At 41.0% G+C, this 16,122-nt stretch overlaps 1 protein-coding gene across 1 annotated transcript in view; it reads left to right on the top strand.

Annotated features, from left to right (window-relative positions):
- The first annotated feature begins 40 nt into the window (after positions 1 to 40).
- The window catches only part of tmprss9 (transmembrane serine protease 9), a 31,442-nt gene continuing 15,360 nt past the window's right edge, over positions 41 to 16,122 (top strand). The window contains exons 1-6 of the mRNA XM_030132077.1: positions 41 to 2,053; positions 5,391 to 5,619; positions 6,911 to 7,038; positions 7,117 to 7,184; positions 7,491 to 7,666; positions 7,770 to 7,814. Coding sequence (XP_029987937.1) covers positions 5,475 to 5,619; positions 6,911 to 7,038; positions 7,117 to 7,184; positions 7,491 to 7,666; positions 7,770 to 7,814 — 562 coding nt within the window. The 5' untranslated portion in view covers positions 41 to 2,053; positions 5,391 to 5,474. The remainder of the gene's footprint in view (positions 2,054 to 5,390; positions 5,620 to 6,910; positions 7,039 to 7,116; positions 7,185 to 7,490; positions 7,667 to 7,769; positions 7,815 to 16,122) is intronic.

Below are 16,122 nucleotides of genomic sequence, written 5' to 3'. Positions count from 1 at the left end.
ATCTATGTGTGGTTTCAATATTAGCCTGGATCAACCATCAACTGCACATGCGATCATATAAAAGTATGAGGAGTTAGATTGTAGAATTATATTTAATAAAGGATTATAAAAGAAAATTATGATTACAATAAGCATAATTATAGACTAGGATGTAATTTATAATTGAGCTCACAATCCAACTGAATAATCATCAAATAAGCGTTCATGTAGGAAAAATTTACTCAAACTGGTTCCAAAACTCTTTCACATTTAGATCCAAAGGAGAAATACCACGTCTTCTGACCCTAAATGAACAAAAATGTCATCATCCAGTGTCAAAACACAGGGTTTTGTCAGTCAAGGAACAGTCCATTTCCATTAACCTACAGTGTCAGTTCTTGCCAGTTCCAATGTCCTCGGTTTAGGGTTAAGTACATTTTTTCACACATCTTGTTCATTTTTTTTTTTATGACATTCTTACTTTTATTCCCTAAATTTTAACACAAATATCTGTTATTTCCACTCCTTACACACTCTTACATTCATTCTACTTATTTACAAAACAGGCTCATTACTTTGGTATTAATGAGCTTGAGGGAGCTTAGTGATGTATGGATTTAGTATTTTTATTTTGCGTTAGGGTATCTTTCTAATATCAGGACATATTTCATCTTACATGGATGAACCAATATCACATAGAACCTCAAGTCATACCCCTTGCTGTATAGAGGAGCAACGTAACAGATTTAACCAGATCTGATCCATTTAAAATTGAAAATGACTATTTGTACTTCTTCAATTACACATGTGCATTGTGTTTCCGTTTGTGTTTAGGACATGGTTTGTGGTAACTTTACAGTTCACTGTGCAGTTTTAAGTATATGTGTATCCCTTTTATGCATGATGAAAGAGGAAATATCAACAGGTCCTCCTACTTTTCTTCTGCAAACATGCACCAACCTGTTTCCATTTACAGAAAACCACATCAACCAGCAGAGAATGTGATGGATTTTTTTTTGTCTTCCATAACCAATGATTTTACCATTTAGACCATCTAATGAACCTCAACCCCAGCTAGTATTAAGTCACACCACCAGCAACAAAGGCTTTTTATGGTGATCTTTCAAAGTGTTAAGGAGGATAAAAGGAGTTTGTGTAGTATGTGTGAAGATAAGCCAGTGAAGCCTGTCTGCACACTGACAAAGACACATTTGTTGTATTAACTGTTGAGTTGGATGTGCTTTAAGGAGGGTGTGGGAACAATGCACACTAATTTACCTATGTTTGTTGACTGGCTGCTAAATATAAAAGAGATATATTGTGGATATATCAGAGCTGTCCAATTTCCCTTAAAAACACTGAAAAACTGAGTCCTGGTCTGTTTTTTAACAACTGGAGGTTGTATTTAAACTAGTCATCATAATCACTTCCGCTGTCAGAGTTAACCTGAGTGCAGTAGGCTAATAAAGTCAGTGTAAAGGCATCTGGATAAGAGCGACTGTAATCCTAAAAGAACCCAAATGGTTTGCCAGGTGTTGTGATCCCGAGACTTGGACAGAATGAGAAAGGCAAAATTCCAGCTCACTTTGCCCCTCCTCTGCTGCTCAGTCACTGTGTCAATGGACCACAGACAGACAGCAGCACAGGGGGTACTGGACTTCACTGCAGAACACCTTCTGCCGTCGGATTTTTCTGCCAGTGCGTTTAGTTGTTGCTTCTAAATTGCGTAAAGAAGCCCGTGTGTGATTTACCTGGAGATTATCCGAGGGGACAGCAGAAATACCTGTGTACATCGGGGCGTAACCTAAAACCGCTTTTACGCCCAAAAGGATCAGGACCGATGGGAGGAGGGGGTCGCTCGGGGATTTCTGCAGCCTAGTCGACTTCCCAAAGTAACCAAAAAGGTGCAGGACGGACACGGCACGCCCCTTGGCAGGTGGAACAAATAGCGGACGGCCGAGGTCTGTCCCTTGTCTTCCATCCATGCATCTATTCTTGCGTGCGCCAAGTCATGCAGTAAGAACTTCGGGGATCTCGTGAATGTCACTGTTCAGAGGAATGAGACACTAAAGAGGTGAGTGAGTTTACAGAGCGCATAAAGCCTTTATTGTGTTAAAGCTGTAGGTGGAATACTGGTGCAGTCGACGTGCGTAATGCGTCTGTACGTCTGTCCTCAGAGAAACTCATTTACATTTACTGTGAGATGAGGGAAACTTTGAGGAGAAAGTCCTTATTTTAGCTGTGACATTTTTTCCCAACACCTGAGTTGAGAAGTTAACATGGCCTCCGTTGTCTCTTTTACGCACGCCAGGAAAATCTCAGCCATCTTTCCGAAGCGCAAAATTCCTATTGTTTCACTCCAGGCACGATTCCTTTACATCCTTATCTCCTACCCTCTGTCTAGGTTTAACTGTGTGCTTTTAGTTTTCCATTATTTGGATCATTTTGCATCTCTTCTGTCCTGTGGAGATCCGAGCCCATGGACCTTTGTCTTGTTTTCCTCTGCAGTATGTCTGTATGTCCTCAAATGAACCCATCACTAATGCTGTTGTGGTTCATGTTTGGGTCACATTCTTTAAATCAGGGGTGTCAAACTCATTTTAGTTCAGGGGCCACATTCAGCCCAGCTTGATCTGAAGTGGACTGGGCCAGAACAGTAAAATAATATCTTAAAAAAACCAATAAAAATGACAACTCCAAATTTTTCTCTTTGTTATAGTACAAAAAAAGTAAAATTATATTATGAACATGTTTGTAATTACAAACTATCTTTTCACAAAAATATGTGAATAACCCGAAAACCCATGAACAGTCTGAAATATCTTAAAATATTATGCCTCAGCTCACCATTTACACATATGCATATGCATTACAACTGATAGATCACAGTCTACAAATGCACAAAACATTTAGTAACAGGCAGATAAAAATGGTTGATAAAAATGCACTTGTTTTATTTTATATTTTAAATTTCATGTTGTGCATAGGTTACTTGTGTTTTTTGTGAATAGATAGTTTGTAAATGTAAACATTTTAATAATGTGATTTGACTTTTGAAATTTTTCACATTAAAACAAATACAAAAACTTGGAGTTGTCGTTATTTATAGTTTTTTTATGCTTTTACTTTAGTGGTCCAACCAGGTGGAGATCATATCGTATCGTATGGGGAACCTGATCTAAAATTATTTTAACACCCTTGACTCTTAAATTCATCCCGTGGGCGAGGTTGGACCCTTTGGCGGGCTTGTTTTGGCCAGCAGCCGTATGTTTGACACCCCTGGTTTAAATGAATAAATTAAATCGGTTTTCAATTCAACAAGCCTTTTTGTCACCACCGTACAGTATTTACAGGGAAAGTAACTTAAGAATTAGCATATTAGTCATGATATGAAGTTAAATAATTTATTATTGTCCGTATTAATTAACACAGTAAGCAGCTATTATCAGGCCTTTGCAGATGTTTGAAGGGATCGGGCAATAGTTTAGGGTTTTTGTATGTCTCAATCTGACATAATTATGCGCGTCTAAATTTGGGACACCTCAGCTGGCCCCTCTTGATGTGTCCTCCACATCGAGAGGGGCCAGCTGAGGTGGCTCGGGCATCTGTTTCGGATGCCTTCTGGACGCCTCCCTGGGGAGGTGTTCCAGGCATGTCCCACCAGGAGGAGGCCTCGAGGAAGACCTAGGTCACGTTGGAGAGACTATGTCTCTTGGCTGGCCTGGGAACGCCTCGGGGTCCCCCCGGAAGAGCTGGAGGAGGTACATGGGGAGAGGGAACTCTGGGCATCCCTGCTTAGACTGTTGCTCCCGCGACCCAGCCCCGAATAAGCGGCAGACAATGGACGGACGAATGGATGGACGAATGGATGGATGGATGGATGGATGGATGGATAAATTTGGTACATCTAGATCAAACCACATGCGATCAGTTAATTTTTCAGATTTTATTGAATGCATTTTTTCTGTACAGTAAATGTCACAGTAACACCATTCAACTAAAAGTCACCATTTTGATCATTTTTCATCCCAAAAGTCACGACACGAGTCACATTTAACGACACTCAGGCTTTGTTGAATGTAGGAGGTTAGGAGGGACCAAGCAGCACAACAATGACCAACAGAATTTAAGAATTTAAAAAAATGCAAGTTTTAAGTGACTCAAAAGAATGCAAAAGCAATACAGAGCTAAAATGATGAAAAGTAGGCCTATGAAAGAGGTCACAACAGGAAAACAAGACAGACCCACCCTAAATGACCTGGGTATATTCAACACAGACCCAACTGAGTCTAAATCTTTAGTTCTGTAGTAGTAAACCTGTCGTTCAGTGTGATGAATGGAGAGACCTCCCACCAGCCACAACTGGGAACTCAAAGGCAACAAAACAAAAGATTAATATTACAAATAATTCACAAATTTATATGACAAAGAGTTACCCTACAGCACGGGTGTCGAACCTATGGTGTCAGAGTCCGAATGTGGCCTTAACTAAAATAAGTTTGACATCCCTGCGCTACAGTGTTAATATGTGTGCATTCCATATAAACCCATTAAAATGGATCAATACCAACTCATGTAAAGTAATGTGAAATATTGATGTGTAGTTGACGAGAACTGAAAGTGTGGATACAAAGTAATTAACTGTAAATGAAATAATCCTTTTGGTGTAACAAACTAATGAGGTTGGTGAGTGTGTATTGTAGTTATATTCCACAGTGTGGCGGTGGCCATCACAATGTACATTTACTAAAAAAGGCAAAACCTTGCAATGTGCATCTTCAAATTAAGACCGAGAAGCTTTTCTATGCACATGAACCTTAAATATGTACCAACCAAATTTGGTACATCGAGGTGAAACCTTGTGTGCGTGTGGATATCAAGGAAGTACTGGGCCATTTGACCACATCCATCTCATTTATTTATTCATCAAGGCCTGCACAAAGGTCTGTGAGTTTCCATACTTATTACTCCTCAGAAATGTAATATGTACAGTTACTGTGGGCCCATGTTTACAGCGAGCCAGACATTCATTGTCATTTAGAGGAAAATGTGTGTATTTTAGAGTTTGCATCACTTTTCAAAAGTTGCCAAAAGTTTCCAAACAAATTTTAAAAGTAGCTAAATTTGTTGTTCAGTGATTTTGGAAAAAGAAGTAACTAGGGTAGTCTGAAAATTAGCAAAATTTAGCAACAAAAGTGCTAAGTTGGCATCAGGGCTAAGGCTAAGAAGTAATACCTTCAAGGCAACTGTAGCGTTAAGCTAACATATAAAGGACAATGGTGATAATGGAACCAAATGTCATTAATATTGTGAATTTGATACGGTGTAGTTCATTGATAATACTTTACCTCATATAAAAGCTAAATGAATAACATCTGAGAATCATTTCACCTTTTTTTTATTCTAACCAGACTTGAATCATTTTGTCTTCTGGGACAAATATGATACTGAAGAGTGCGGAATGTGACTTGTGAGGTTGAAACTTTGGGTCCAGCATGGAGAGGAAGAAGGATGAGGAGGGGCCGTGGTCTTCTCCAGGAGCCTCAACTGCTCCCTCCAACCATGGCTGCTACAGGAGCTCCCTCATGGTCTGCTTCATCTTCTTCCTCCTCGTCGGAGTCATTGTAGGCCTGCTTATTGGTGCGTTAACACACGCACGCACGCACGCACGCACACACACACACACACACACACAAACTTAGATTCACCACAGAGACACAATGACTTTGGTTACAATCACACTGCTGCTTTCAGTGCTCAGTATAGATTTATATTTCACACTGGAGTCTTTTGATGCACAAAAAGCAGGGCTGTTGAAAGTGTTCTGATTATATTTAAAATACTAATATCACCCTGTGAACATACTTCAGTAGAAACATTTAAGGGTTCTCAAGTAGTAGCTATGCAGTAAAATGGTCCTTTTTAGTGTTTTACTACAACATTTGCAATGGTTTGGATTCAGCAAAAATGTTATCACACTGAACATTTCAGTGTAACATTTTATAGTTGATCCGTATCAACGCTTTTATAATAAATCTCAAATCATTAGTTCTTGCCAGAATTTTGCCCCAAAACTGGACAATCCAGATTGTTTGTTAGTTACAAATGAATTATTTGTAAAAGACATAACAACACAAAAAAATTACAGAAAAGATGAAATGAGATTTACCACAGCTGATGATATTTTCTTTATTTGCAACACATGGCAACAGTTTGCACCGAGTTTTTATGCACCAAGATGAAAACAACATAAAAAGTGATTATTATGGTTTTAAGCTCTTATTTACAGCCAGAACATGGCAAATCCTTTATAAAAAAAGCAGCATTTTTCACAAATCTAGAGGTAGAACATTTAAAGCTTTAATGAGTAAATTTTATTTACACAAATTTGAAAGATTCATCAGCGTTTTTACTGAGAATGGGAATAAAATAAACCCTTCAGACAAGAAAACTGTATATCATGATTATGTGCATTTTGTTGCATATTAGTGGTTTGGATTCATCATCCTGTTGCATCATGATATATATGATACATATTACTGCTGTACATTTTGAAGGTTGAATAATTCAGTACCAAAGTGACTCCCTCCAGTGCAGAGTTAACATGAATCTCAGTCTGTTCAGGCTGATGTCACACTGCCAAAGATAAAAGCTCTGTCTGATATAGGTCCATAAATGGAAGAGGCTCAGATCAGAAACAGAAAGACCCAAATATAGTGTTAAAATAGCCTTTATGTTGTAACACTTCTAAAGGTATCACATATATAACATTTGAAGACTAATTCATTCCTAACTGATTTTATCCTTAGATTCATTTTTGTTGTACAGTGTTCTTGGATGTCCTGAAAGGCGCTTATAAATAAAATTTATTATTATTATTGATATTATTATTATTTTATTCAGTGCATTGTTGTATGTCTATTGTTGCCAGCATACCTTGTGCAGGAGCAGCATTACTTCATGGAGACGGTGGAGTTGACTGGTCTGAAGTATGATTCTGTTCTGCAGGACGACAGCTCTGCCTTTTCCATAGTGTTGACCATGGTTCTGACATCCAAGGTGAATCCACACAGCCACAATATGGGCCACATATTTGATTTGAAACGTGTTAAACTGTTAATTTTTATTATATTTCAGATTAAAAACATCTTCATGGCCTCATCGATATCTCATCACTACACTGAATGTAGTATTGTTGCGTATGGGTAGGTGAGAGCTGATCCATAGTGCATGGTTTAAAGATTCATTGTGTAACATTTAGTGATATCGAGTGGTGAAATTGTAGTTCAAGACTGAGAGATGAATCCATTTAAATTACTTAAAACACAATAGGTCTTGTAAGCAAAACCAAATTCTGAATATTATATTCCTCTTCAAACCTGTTGCAGTTAAGTTCCCCTAATTTATCCTAAATCTTACACAGTAGGCTTTTAACAAATAAATGAAATCAAGTCTATAAGGTGAACCAGAGGCCAAACTATAGTAAGTTTTTCCTGTTCTATTTTTCCCAGTAACATTAATGGTGATGTGATGGCCACGTTCAGACTGGTCTTCAGGGTGTCTAAGATCCAGCAGTATTCAGAAAGCTTTGTTCAGGATCTGCTGAGAGCTGGACTCAGCTCAGTATTGCACGGGAAACCACTGGAGGTGCCAGAGTTTGGACAGATCAATGCTATTGTCTTACTGGGTAGGGAAACCATCCTGTCATCAGTTTACTGTGTGTGGACTGTGTTGTGGATGTGACAGACTTAAAGACAGGTTTCTAATGTTTGGTTTTGTATCCTCAACAGGAGCCAGTGGGAAGTCATTTTATTTAATCGGACATGATATGCTAGGTGAGTGACCATTTTACAAACATATACCTAACAGCAGTGTCTGATTTCACCTCAGGTACACTCTAAAAAATGATAAGTTGGCTCAACGTAAAAAACTGATGTAACAATTTCCATTAATCTTTTTAAGTTATTTCAACCTTGCCATAATTGCTTAAATGCCACAAGACTTGTCTAGTTAGGTAAACTCTGTTACTTTAGTACAAACAACATGATTTGATTCTTACTCTACAAGCTTAATTAAGTTGAACCAACTTAATTTTAATTGTGTAAAAACTACTCCATTTAGTTATACTGACTTATTGTTTTACTTGTATTCTACTCAAAAATGTCCATACAAATAGTTACCTTAATTTTTTGAGTTGGCCTTACTTATTTCTGTACATCAGAACAAATTCCACATAGAAATTCCAGTTATATAATCATACTGCTTATTATTTCTCTATGCATGCCAATTATTAGATCTGTCTGCATGATAATATCTCAATTGTACACAACACTGTTGTCCCCATTCTATTATGAACAGTTAATTATAATTGTCAAGCAGTGAGGAGTTTCAGTGAACAATTTAATAACAATTGTTAATAAACAGGAAAGGCCTCGTTTGGCCTATGGCTCTTACTCATGGTGCAGTTCTATAAAAATACAAAAATAAACACATAAAGGCCAATAAACATTAGCATGCACACATTAACTCAAAATTATCACCAACACCACAACCCTGCTGAACCCCTGCACATAAAATAACACATTTTCAACAAAATACCCAATACCCACAATGCAATGGTGCAAACATGCCACAATATATACTACAATTTTAAATTAGAAAGGAGCAAAATGTGTATTATTCAGTCCTTGAATAATTAAACCACTGTTGCAGAAACAAAGCTAAATTCTATCAAGCCTTAAAGTTTGGTAAAGTTCTGTGTAAAATTGTGTTTCTCCTTTTTTTTCTGTGCTTCCCTACATTTCTTGTGGTAGGCGTGGTCTGTCAGCAAAACATGTCCAGGCACGTCAGATTTGTACTCAACTTTTAGAGGAAGCTTACAAGATTTTTAAGTTGTACTAACTTAATATACTTGTTTGTTAAGTTAAAGGCAGAAATGTCTTCTCAAAATCAATATTTTATTAAGTGAAAACTGTCTTCCTTGTTTTTCATTTAGACCAACTTAATAAAATAAGTTATCAACTAATTTAAATGTGTACATGTAACAAACTTAATTTTTTAGTTAGAGAAAGCTCTTGATTTTAAGCTTAACTTACTTTTTCCTAATCCTTTTTTTCCTAGGATTAGGAACTTTTTCCTAATCCTTTTTTAGAGTGTAGAAATTTGTTAATTACATATATATGTGCTGAATGCAGACTTTTTTGTGATTCTCCAAGCATGTGGTATTAAATAAATTAGATGATAAGATGATAACAGTCAGTGTTGAGAATGTTACCTTTGGAATGTAATACAGATCACCAATTACCCTGTTAAAAACATAACAAGTAATGGAATTATTTAAATTTCTTAAAAGTCATGTACTGTATTAGATTACGTGCTGATTACTTTTAGATTACTTTTCTTGGGCAGTAGAGCTGAAAAGTGCTGAAAACCTACTTTTAAAGTGACATTGTACAGAGGAAGAGGCAGATGTGGCTTCTTAGAGGCTTAATTCAAACCTAACTGGTCGAGGGACACACACATCCAGGGACAGGTTTGTCCTCATTTACACTAGCTGATATGTACACCTATGATATGCACCTAACCCTAACCCTATACACTGCCTGAACAAAACAAGTCCCACACACATTTCATTGGACCGTCTTTAGCTTCAACTACAGGTACACTCACTGTGGCACCACACAATATTGATAGAATGCCACATAGGAATTGCACTTGTACTGTGGACACTAAGGGCCGGATCTATCAAAGGTTTGTGTGTATTAAAATGTGTGCAAACTCATTGCACACACAACAAAATGTACAAACTGATTTACTAACAGTGCGCAATGAGGGCTGCGTCTTTCAAAGGTGCAAAATAGTGCATCTGCATCCAATTAATACGTTTGGCACAATGAATATGCAATTTGGGGTGTTTACACGCAGTTGTGCGTATGCTGGGAGGAGAAAATGTAAATATATTAATTTAGTACACGCAAAGTGATTTATCAAAACTGAAAGCAATTTTGCTCATAGAAACTGTGTATATATATATTTAACACGTCTCAAAAGGAGGTGCAAACGGGTTGGATGCGTAATTGCACACACATGGAAGTGGTTAGGAGAATTCGAAATGACGAAACAAGATGCAGAGAATGCATTTTCCACCCTCCACACCCCACCCACACACACACACACACACACACACACACTTTATGGGCCTCTTTTCCACTCCTGATGATTGTGATTAAAAATATGTACTGACATTCAGCTACAGTGTGACAAAATTATATGCGAAGTAGCTTGCGCAACCCATTTAGCATGTTTGCCTTGATGAATATGCAATATGGGCGTTTCTGCGAGAGCGCGCAAAATTATTGAGAGTAGATGCTAATATTTATATAGCGCATGCAATGTGATTTACCAAACATGAAACTGATTGTGGTGGCTGATTTTGCGTCTATATTTAGCGCGTCTGAAAGGCAGGTTTTAAGTAGCACAGCTTGGCGCAAAACTGGCTGCAGGTATTATAGCGATGAGTGGCCATATGTCTCAAATTAGTATTATTTTTGGAGAACTTTGAACATTGAACAAACAACAAATTTGTAACAAATCTGGGAAATTTCTGGCAAATCAACTAAAAACAAATAAAGAGAAAGCAACTATTTACTCCGTTAAAGATCCAGCAGGAAATATTAGCCATGACCCCAACAAAATAAATAGCACTTTCAGGGATTTCTATAAAGCATTATACACATCACAAATACACCCATCAGATGATAATATTGATCAGTTTTTCAGCAACATCAATCTACCAAAATTACAACAGGAACAGAGAACATCTCTGGACTCACCTCTCTCTGTTGGTGAACTCCAAGAAGCTCTTCAACATATGCCCAATAATAAAGCCCCAGGTCCAGATGGTTTTCCAGCAGAGTTCTACAAAGAATTCTGGACTATGCTGGCACCCACTTTCTACAAAATGATATTAGAAATAAAGGAGAAAAACAAAATACCTACAAAAATGAACATAGCTAACATTACTGTGTTATTAAAACCAGGAAAATACCCCACATTCCCATCCAGTTACCGCCCAATCTCACTAATCAATGTAGATCTAAAAATAATCAGTAAAGCTCTGGCCAGAAGAATAGAGAAAATAACTCCTTTCATAATTATTCCGGATCAAACAGGTTTTATTAAAGGTAGACACTCTTCAACTAACATGCGCAGATTAATTAACCTCATAGATTATTCTAACATACACAATCTGGAAACCATAATTATTTCTCTAGATGCAGAAAAAGCATTCGACCGGGTAAACTGGAAATTTCTCTTTACAACATTAAATAAGTTTGGATTTGAATCATCTTTCATTGACTGGATTAGGATATTGTATAAGAACCCACATGCATTTGTGAGGACCAATGATCAAACTTCTCCAAGCTTCAGTCTGCACAGAGGCACCAGACAGGGCTGCCCACTCTCCCCCTCACTTTTTGCCATCTTTATCGAACCCTTAGCAGCTGTCATTAGACAACAGGAAGAAATATAAGGAATCCATACCAGAAATATAGATCACAAAATAAGTCTTTATGCTGATGATGTATTACATTTTCAAGATATAGAGCAAGCAATGTGTGATGATCTAGCAATCACTGACTTACCATTCATTAGTTCAACTATTAAGCATCATAAATGTTATAAAAGTGTGAACATCAGCTCCACTCTGACAGCCTGGTGGGAATGTCTTAAAATAAACAAATGTTCACTCATTCCATGTAAGCGGACACCCATCTGGAACAACCCTGACATCCTGCGAAAAAAAAGAATGATAAACTTTACTCAATGGAAGAACAAAGGAATAACACATTTAGAAAATATCATAGTGAGTCCTGGGGTCTCTGGGGGCTGCCCCTCCCAGGAGGGGGGGGGGGGGGGGCCCAGCATGCGCAGGGGTGTCTGGGCTGGTCTGGGCTTGCCGCTGCAGGGTGGGCGGGTGCGTGCCCTGGTGTCTGGCTAGTGCCTGGGAGTCCTGCGGTGTGTGTGTGTGTGTGTGTGTGTGTGTGAGAATGTGTGTGAGTGCGTGTGTGCGTGCGTGTGTGCATGCGTTTGTTTGTGTGTGTGAGCGTGTGTGTGTTTATGTGTCGGTGTGTGTGTGTGGGTGTGTCAATGTGTGTCAGTGTGTGAACAGGTGCTCATGTGTGCATAAGAGTATGAATGAGGGATTGTGTGTGTGCGTGTCGGTGTGTGCTGGTGTGTGGGGGGGCTGATGAAAACAGGTGTGTGGGTGTGGATGTAAATGTATGTTTGGTGAATGAGGGCGGGCTGTGGTGTGGTGGTGGTGCCGGTGGGGGAGGGGGGCTGTGCAGGTGTGCCTGGGGGGTTGCTGCCCCTACGGTGGGTGGGGGGTGTCGCTGGGGGTTCTCTCGGGGTGCGGTGGTGGGGTGCGGCCGTAGTGGCGATTGGGACCTGGGGTGGGGGTGCTGGCGCTGGGTCTCGTGCTGCGGGGTGGCACTGCGCCGGTGATCACTACATCCCTAGTGCGTGCAAGACTGGGGAGGTATGAAGTGTGGTGGGTTCCCGCGCCTGTTTGGGGGGCTTTGGGGAGGCTGGTCCTGGGTCCATGCCCCCTCAACCGCATAGGATGATTGAGTGTGTGAGTGGCCTCTGGGGGTGTGGCAGCCTTCTGGCTGCAGTTGCTGGGTGCCCGGGGTCTCTGGACCACCCCACTCCTTGGCGGCCCCTGCCTGGGGACAGGTACTGGGGAACGGGGGTGCAGAATGTCGACTGACTCGTCTTCTGAGAGGAAACTTCCTCCCAGTCATACCATCCCCCAACCCCTCGCCTCCCCACCCCCCTCAGACAAAGCATGTAGGGTCTTGGGGAGGGTGCATGTCCCGAGGGGGTACGGCGGGGGGGGGTCTCTGTGTTACCCTGGGGCGGCTAACTCCTCAATTTTAATTGCACCAACCCACAACACAACACACAGAAACACTAACACCACACATTCACATTTGGGGGGGGTGGGCTGTGTGGTGCCTGGTGGGCGTGCCCGTGCGGGTGGGTGAGGCTGCCCATGTGGTGTTGCCCTCAGTGGTGCACAGTTTCTGCTCCTCAATTTTCACCACTTGCATACACACCTCACACTTCAAAACACTGATAGGTGGGGAGGTGTGTGTGTGTGTGGGGGGGGTGTATTCCCACATCCCTATTTCCTGGAACCTCCTGGGGGGAGGGGGTTGGACCATTGGCTTGGGACTCACCTGGCTGCATTGCTGCGGGGGGTGCCACCCTCTGATGAATGATGTGTGCGCATGGGGATTGTGGTCGGGGGGGAGGGCTGGGCTGGTTGCCCTCTTGTCAGGGCATAGGGGGTGTGGCGGTTGCTGGTGGGGTGGTGGACCGCGGTGGGGTCCCTGGCGGCTGGTGCTGCCGCTCTTGGGTTCTGGTTGGCACTGCAGGGGAGGGTGGCGGTACTCTGGATACGCGTGTCTGGTGCGTGCAGGTGGGTAGGAAGGGCTGTTGATGGGTGTGGGTACATGTGTGGGTATGTGTGTACATGTAGGTGTTTGCGTGTGAGCGTGCATGTGGGTAGGTGGGTGTATGGGCATGGGTGGAGGTGTTTGTGTGTGTGTGTGAGTGTGAGTGGTCGAACATGTGGGATGGGTGGTGTGTGTGTCTGGGTGTCAGTGGGTATGTGTGACACCCACACAAGTATACATGGTATGTATACTTGCGTGGGTGAGTGGGGGACTGGAGGGCGTGTGGGGTTTGAGTTTTGGGCTTGGTGGGATGGGGGGGGTGGCCCCCGGGGTGCTTGGCCATGGCATCGGGGTGCACACCGGCCCACAGCGGTTGGCTGTCTGGGCCAGCCTGGCCACCCGGTGTGCTGGGAAGGACCCCTGCCCGAGGGGATAGGTGGCTCCAGGGCTCATGGGGCTTGGGGACCGGTGCCTCGCTTGCCCCTGGGTGGCCAGCCCTCGGCGGGGGGGTGGCGGCTGGCATCCCTGGCCCCCTGGGGCCTGTGCTAGGCTGCTGTGGGGCCTCTGGCGGGGGCCTCCCTCGACCATCTTTGGGGCGGGTGCACTGTCACCTTTCAGGGAGGCGGGCTGGATCCCCCCTCTCTATGGTGTCTGCTGGTTGGCTGGGCCTTGGTGCCCTCTTGGTCGGTCCCTGATCCTTGGAGGGAGTGCGGTTGCGGTTGCATGCCTGTGTTACTCACCTCATTCTCTTTGCCTTGTTCACTCTGTTACAGCAGATTAATGTGAACAGCTGATGTTGTGTGAATTTGTTACTGGTATTATTTGTTACAGATATTATTTGTGCGAATGTGGTATACAATATTTTGTTCATGCTTTCTTCTCTCTGCCAAGGCAGATCAGTGGCGCCCCCACCCCCCCACCCCCAATCACCACCAAAATTTAATCATTTGTTCCTTGTGCCAGTATTAACATTTCCTGACATTTTCATCCAAATCCATCCATAACTTCTTGAGTTATCTTGTACACGGACTGACAGACAGACGGACAAACCAACACTGGCAAAAACATAACCTCCTTGGTGGAGGTAAAAAACACTCCAGCGCCTAATGGGTTAATAAATGTTATAGTCATAACTTATTGTCCTATATCAAGGTCGTCATGTTCACGGCAAAATGTGGGAAAATGGATTCACAGCTTTTCACAAGTACTATTCCCTGTATTTTGGTTTTGGCATTTCTGTCATAACAACCTCAAAAGTCTGTCATTTAAAACCATGTCAAGGTTTTCCCATAGGTTTATAGAGGGTTAAGGTGCTGAGTAGGGATTTATTCGCTATAATCTCTGGGCCACTATTGCAATATTTTGGTAGTTGAGCATGTGCAGTAATGTTGGAACCCTTTTGTGATTTCAGGGGGAAAACATTGTAAAATTTTCAACTCAAAATTCAAACACTTGTTGAAAATTCAAAATTTTCAACAAGTGTTCTTAACCAAAGACATTGGTGGAGTCAGCTGATTTATTCTTACATTTAAGTTTTTTTCACAGAGAAGAATATATTCAGGTGTAACCCCTTTATAATAACCAACATTTTGATGATTAGTAATTGCCATTTATCTCATAAAGATCCAGTGCTAGTTTTGTGGCAGTCCCCAAATCATTTTTGTCTCTTTCTGACCTTTCTTAAGTGATTGATCACCATTTATTAAAATATTATCCTCCGTATTTTGCATTTTTCAGTGAAAATCAGGTATTTTTTTTAAATTTAATTTACTGATCATATAGATGTTCATAAAGGCTTATAGTAAATTGAAAGGTTATTATATCAGAAACAGAGAAAACTGAAAAAAAACAATGACTTAACCCCAGTCACCACCAAAATTTAATCATATGTTCTTTGTGCCAGTATCAACATGTCCTGAAATTGCATCAAAATCCATCCATAACTTTTTTTATCTTGCTAACAGACAGACAAACAAACAGACAAACAAACCCAGATGAAAACATAACCTCTGCCGTTCCTTGGCAGAGGTAAATATCAATAACTGAACATAAACCCAATGTTTCCATCCACTGCCATTGATCCAACTCCATTTTTTTAAAACTCCATTTTACTGGTAAATCAATGTTGTAGAAGATGACTGTGTTTCTGTGTTCACTACGGAGCCTCTGAACGTCCAAATGGGTCATATCTGATGACCATGAAAAAATTACAAACTGTATTTTACACCAATTATTTACATGCATTGATAGGATTAGTGGATCAACAGGTATTAAATATTATAGATCTGTAGATGATGTTGGTTGCCAGTGGTTGTTTGGGTCTTTGAGGGTTAATGATGTTTATTCTCAGTGGTGTACCTGAGTCCACAGCACTAACAGTTTGTGTTCTTTATACACTGTGGGCCATATCTATGAAGATCCCAATTTGTAGTAATTTGCTTATGCAATCTAGAATTTTGCGTGTGGGGTTTAACCGCGGTTTGCGGGATATTTACAAAGATTGCTTGCGCAAATTACAACAGGTGCAAAGTCATGGAGACCACCCTATTTAAATGAGGGTTTTGTGTGCGCTACTGGAGACAATACGCTGGAAAAACTGTTCTGGGATACACCAGCATTAATGGTAACTGTGCGCTGAATGATTCAGACACACAGAAATGTGATGTTGGAGGAGTTTTGT

The sequence above is a fragment of the Sphaeramia orbicularis genome, chromosome 4 (assembly GCF_902148855.1).
Source record: "Sphaeramia orbicularis chromosome 4, fSphaOr1.1, whole genome shotgun sequence".
NCBI classification, from domain to species: domain Eukaryota; kingdom Metazoa; phylum Chordata; class Actinopteri; order Kurtiformes; family Apogonidae; genus Sphaeramia; species Sphaeramia orbicularis.
This window is presented reverse-complemented; position numbering and strand designations above follow the sequence as displayed.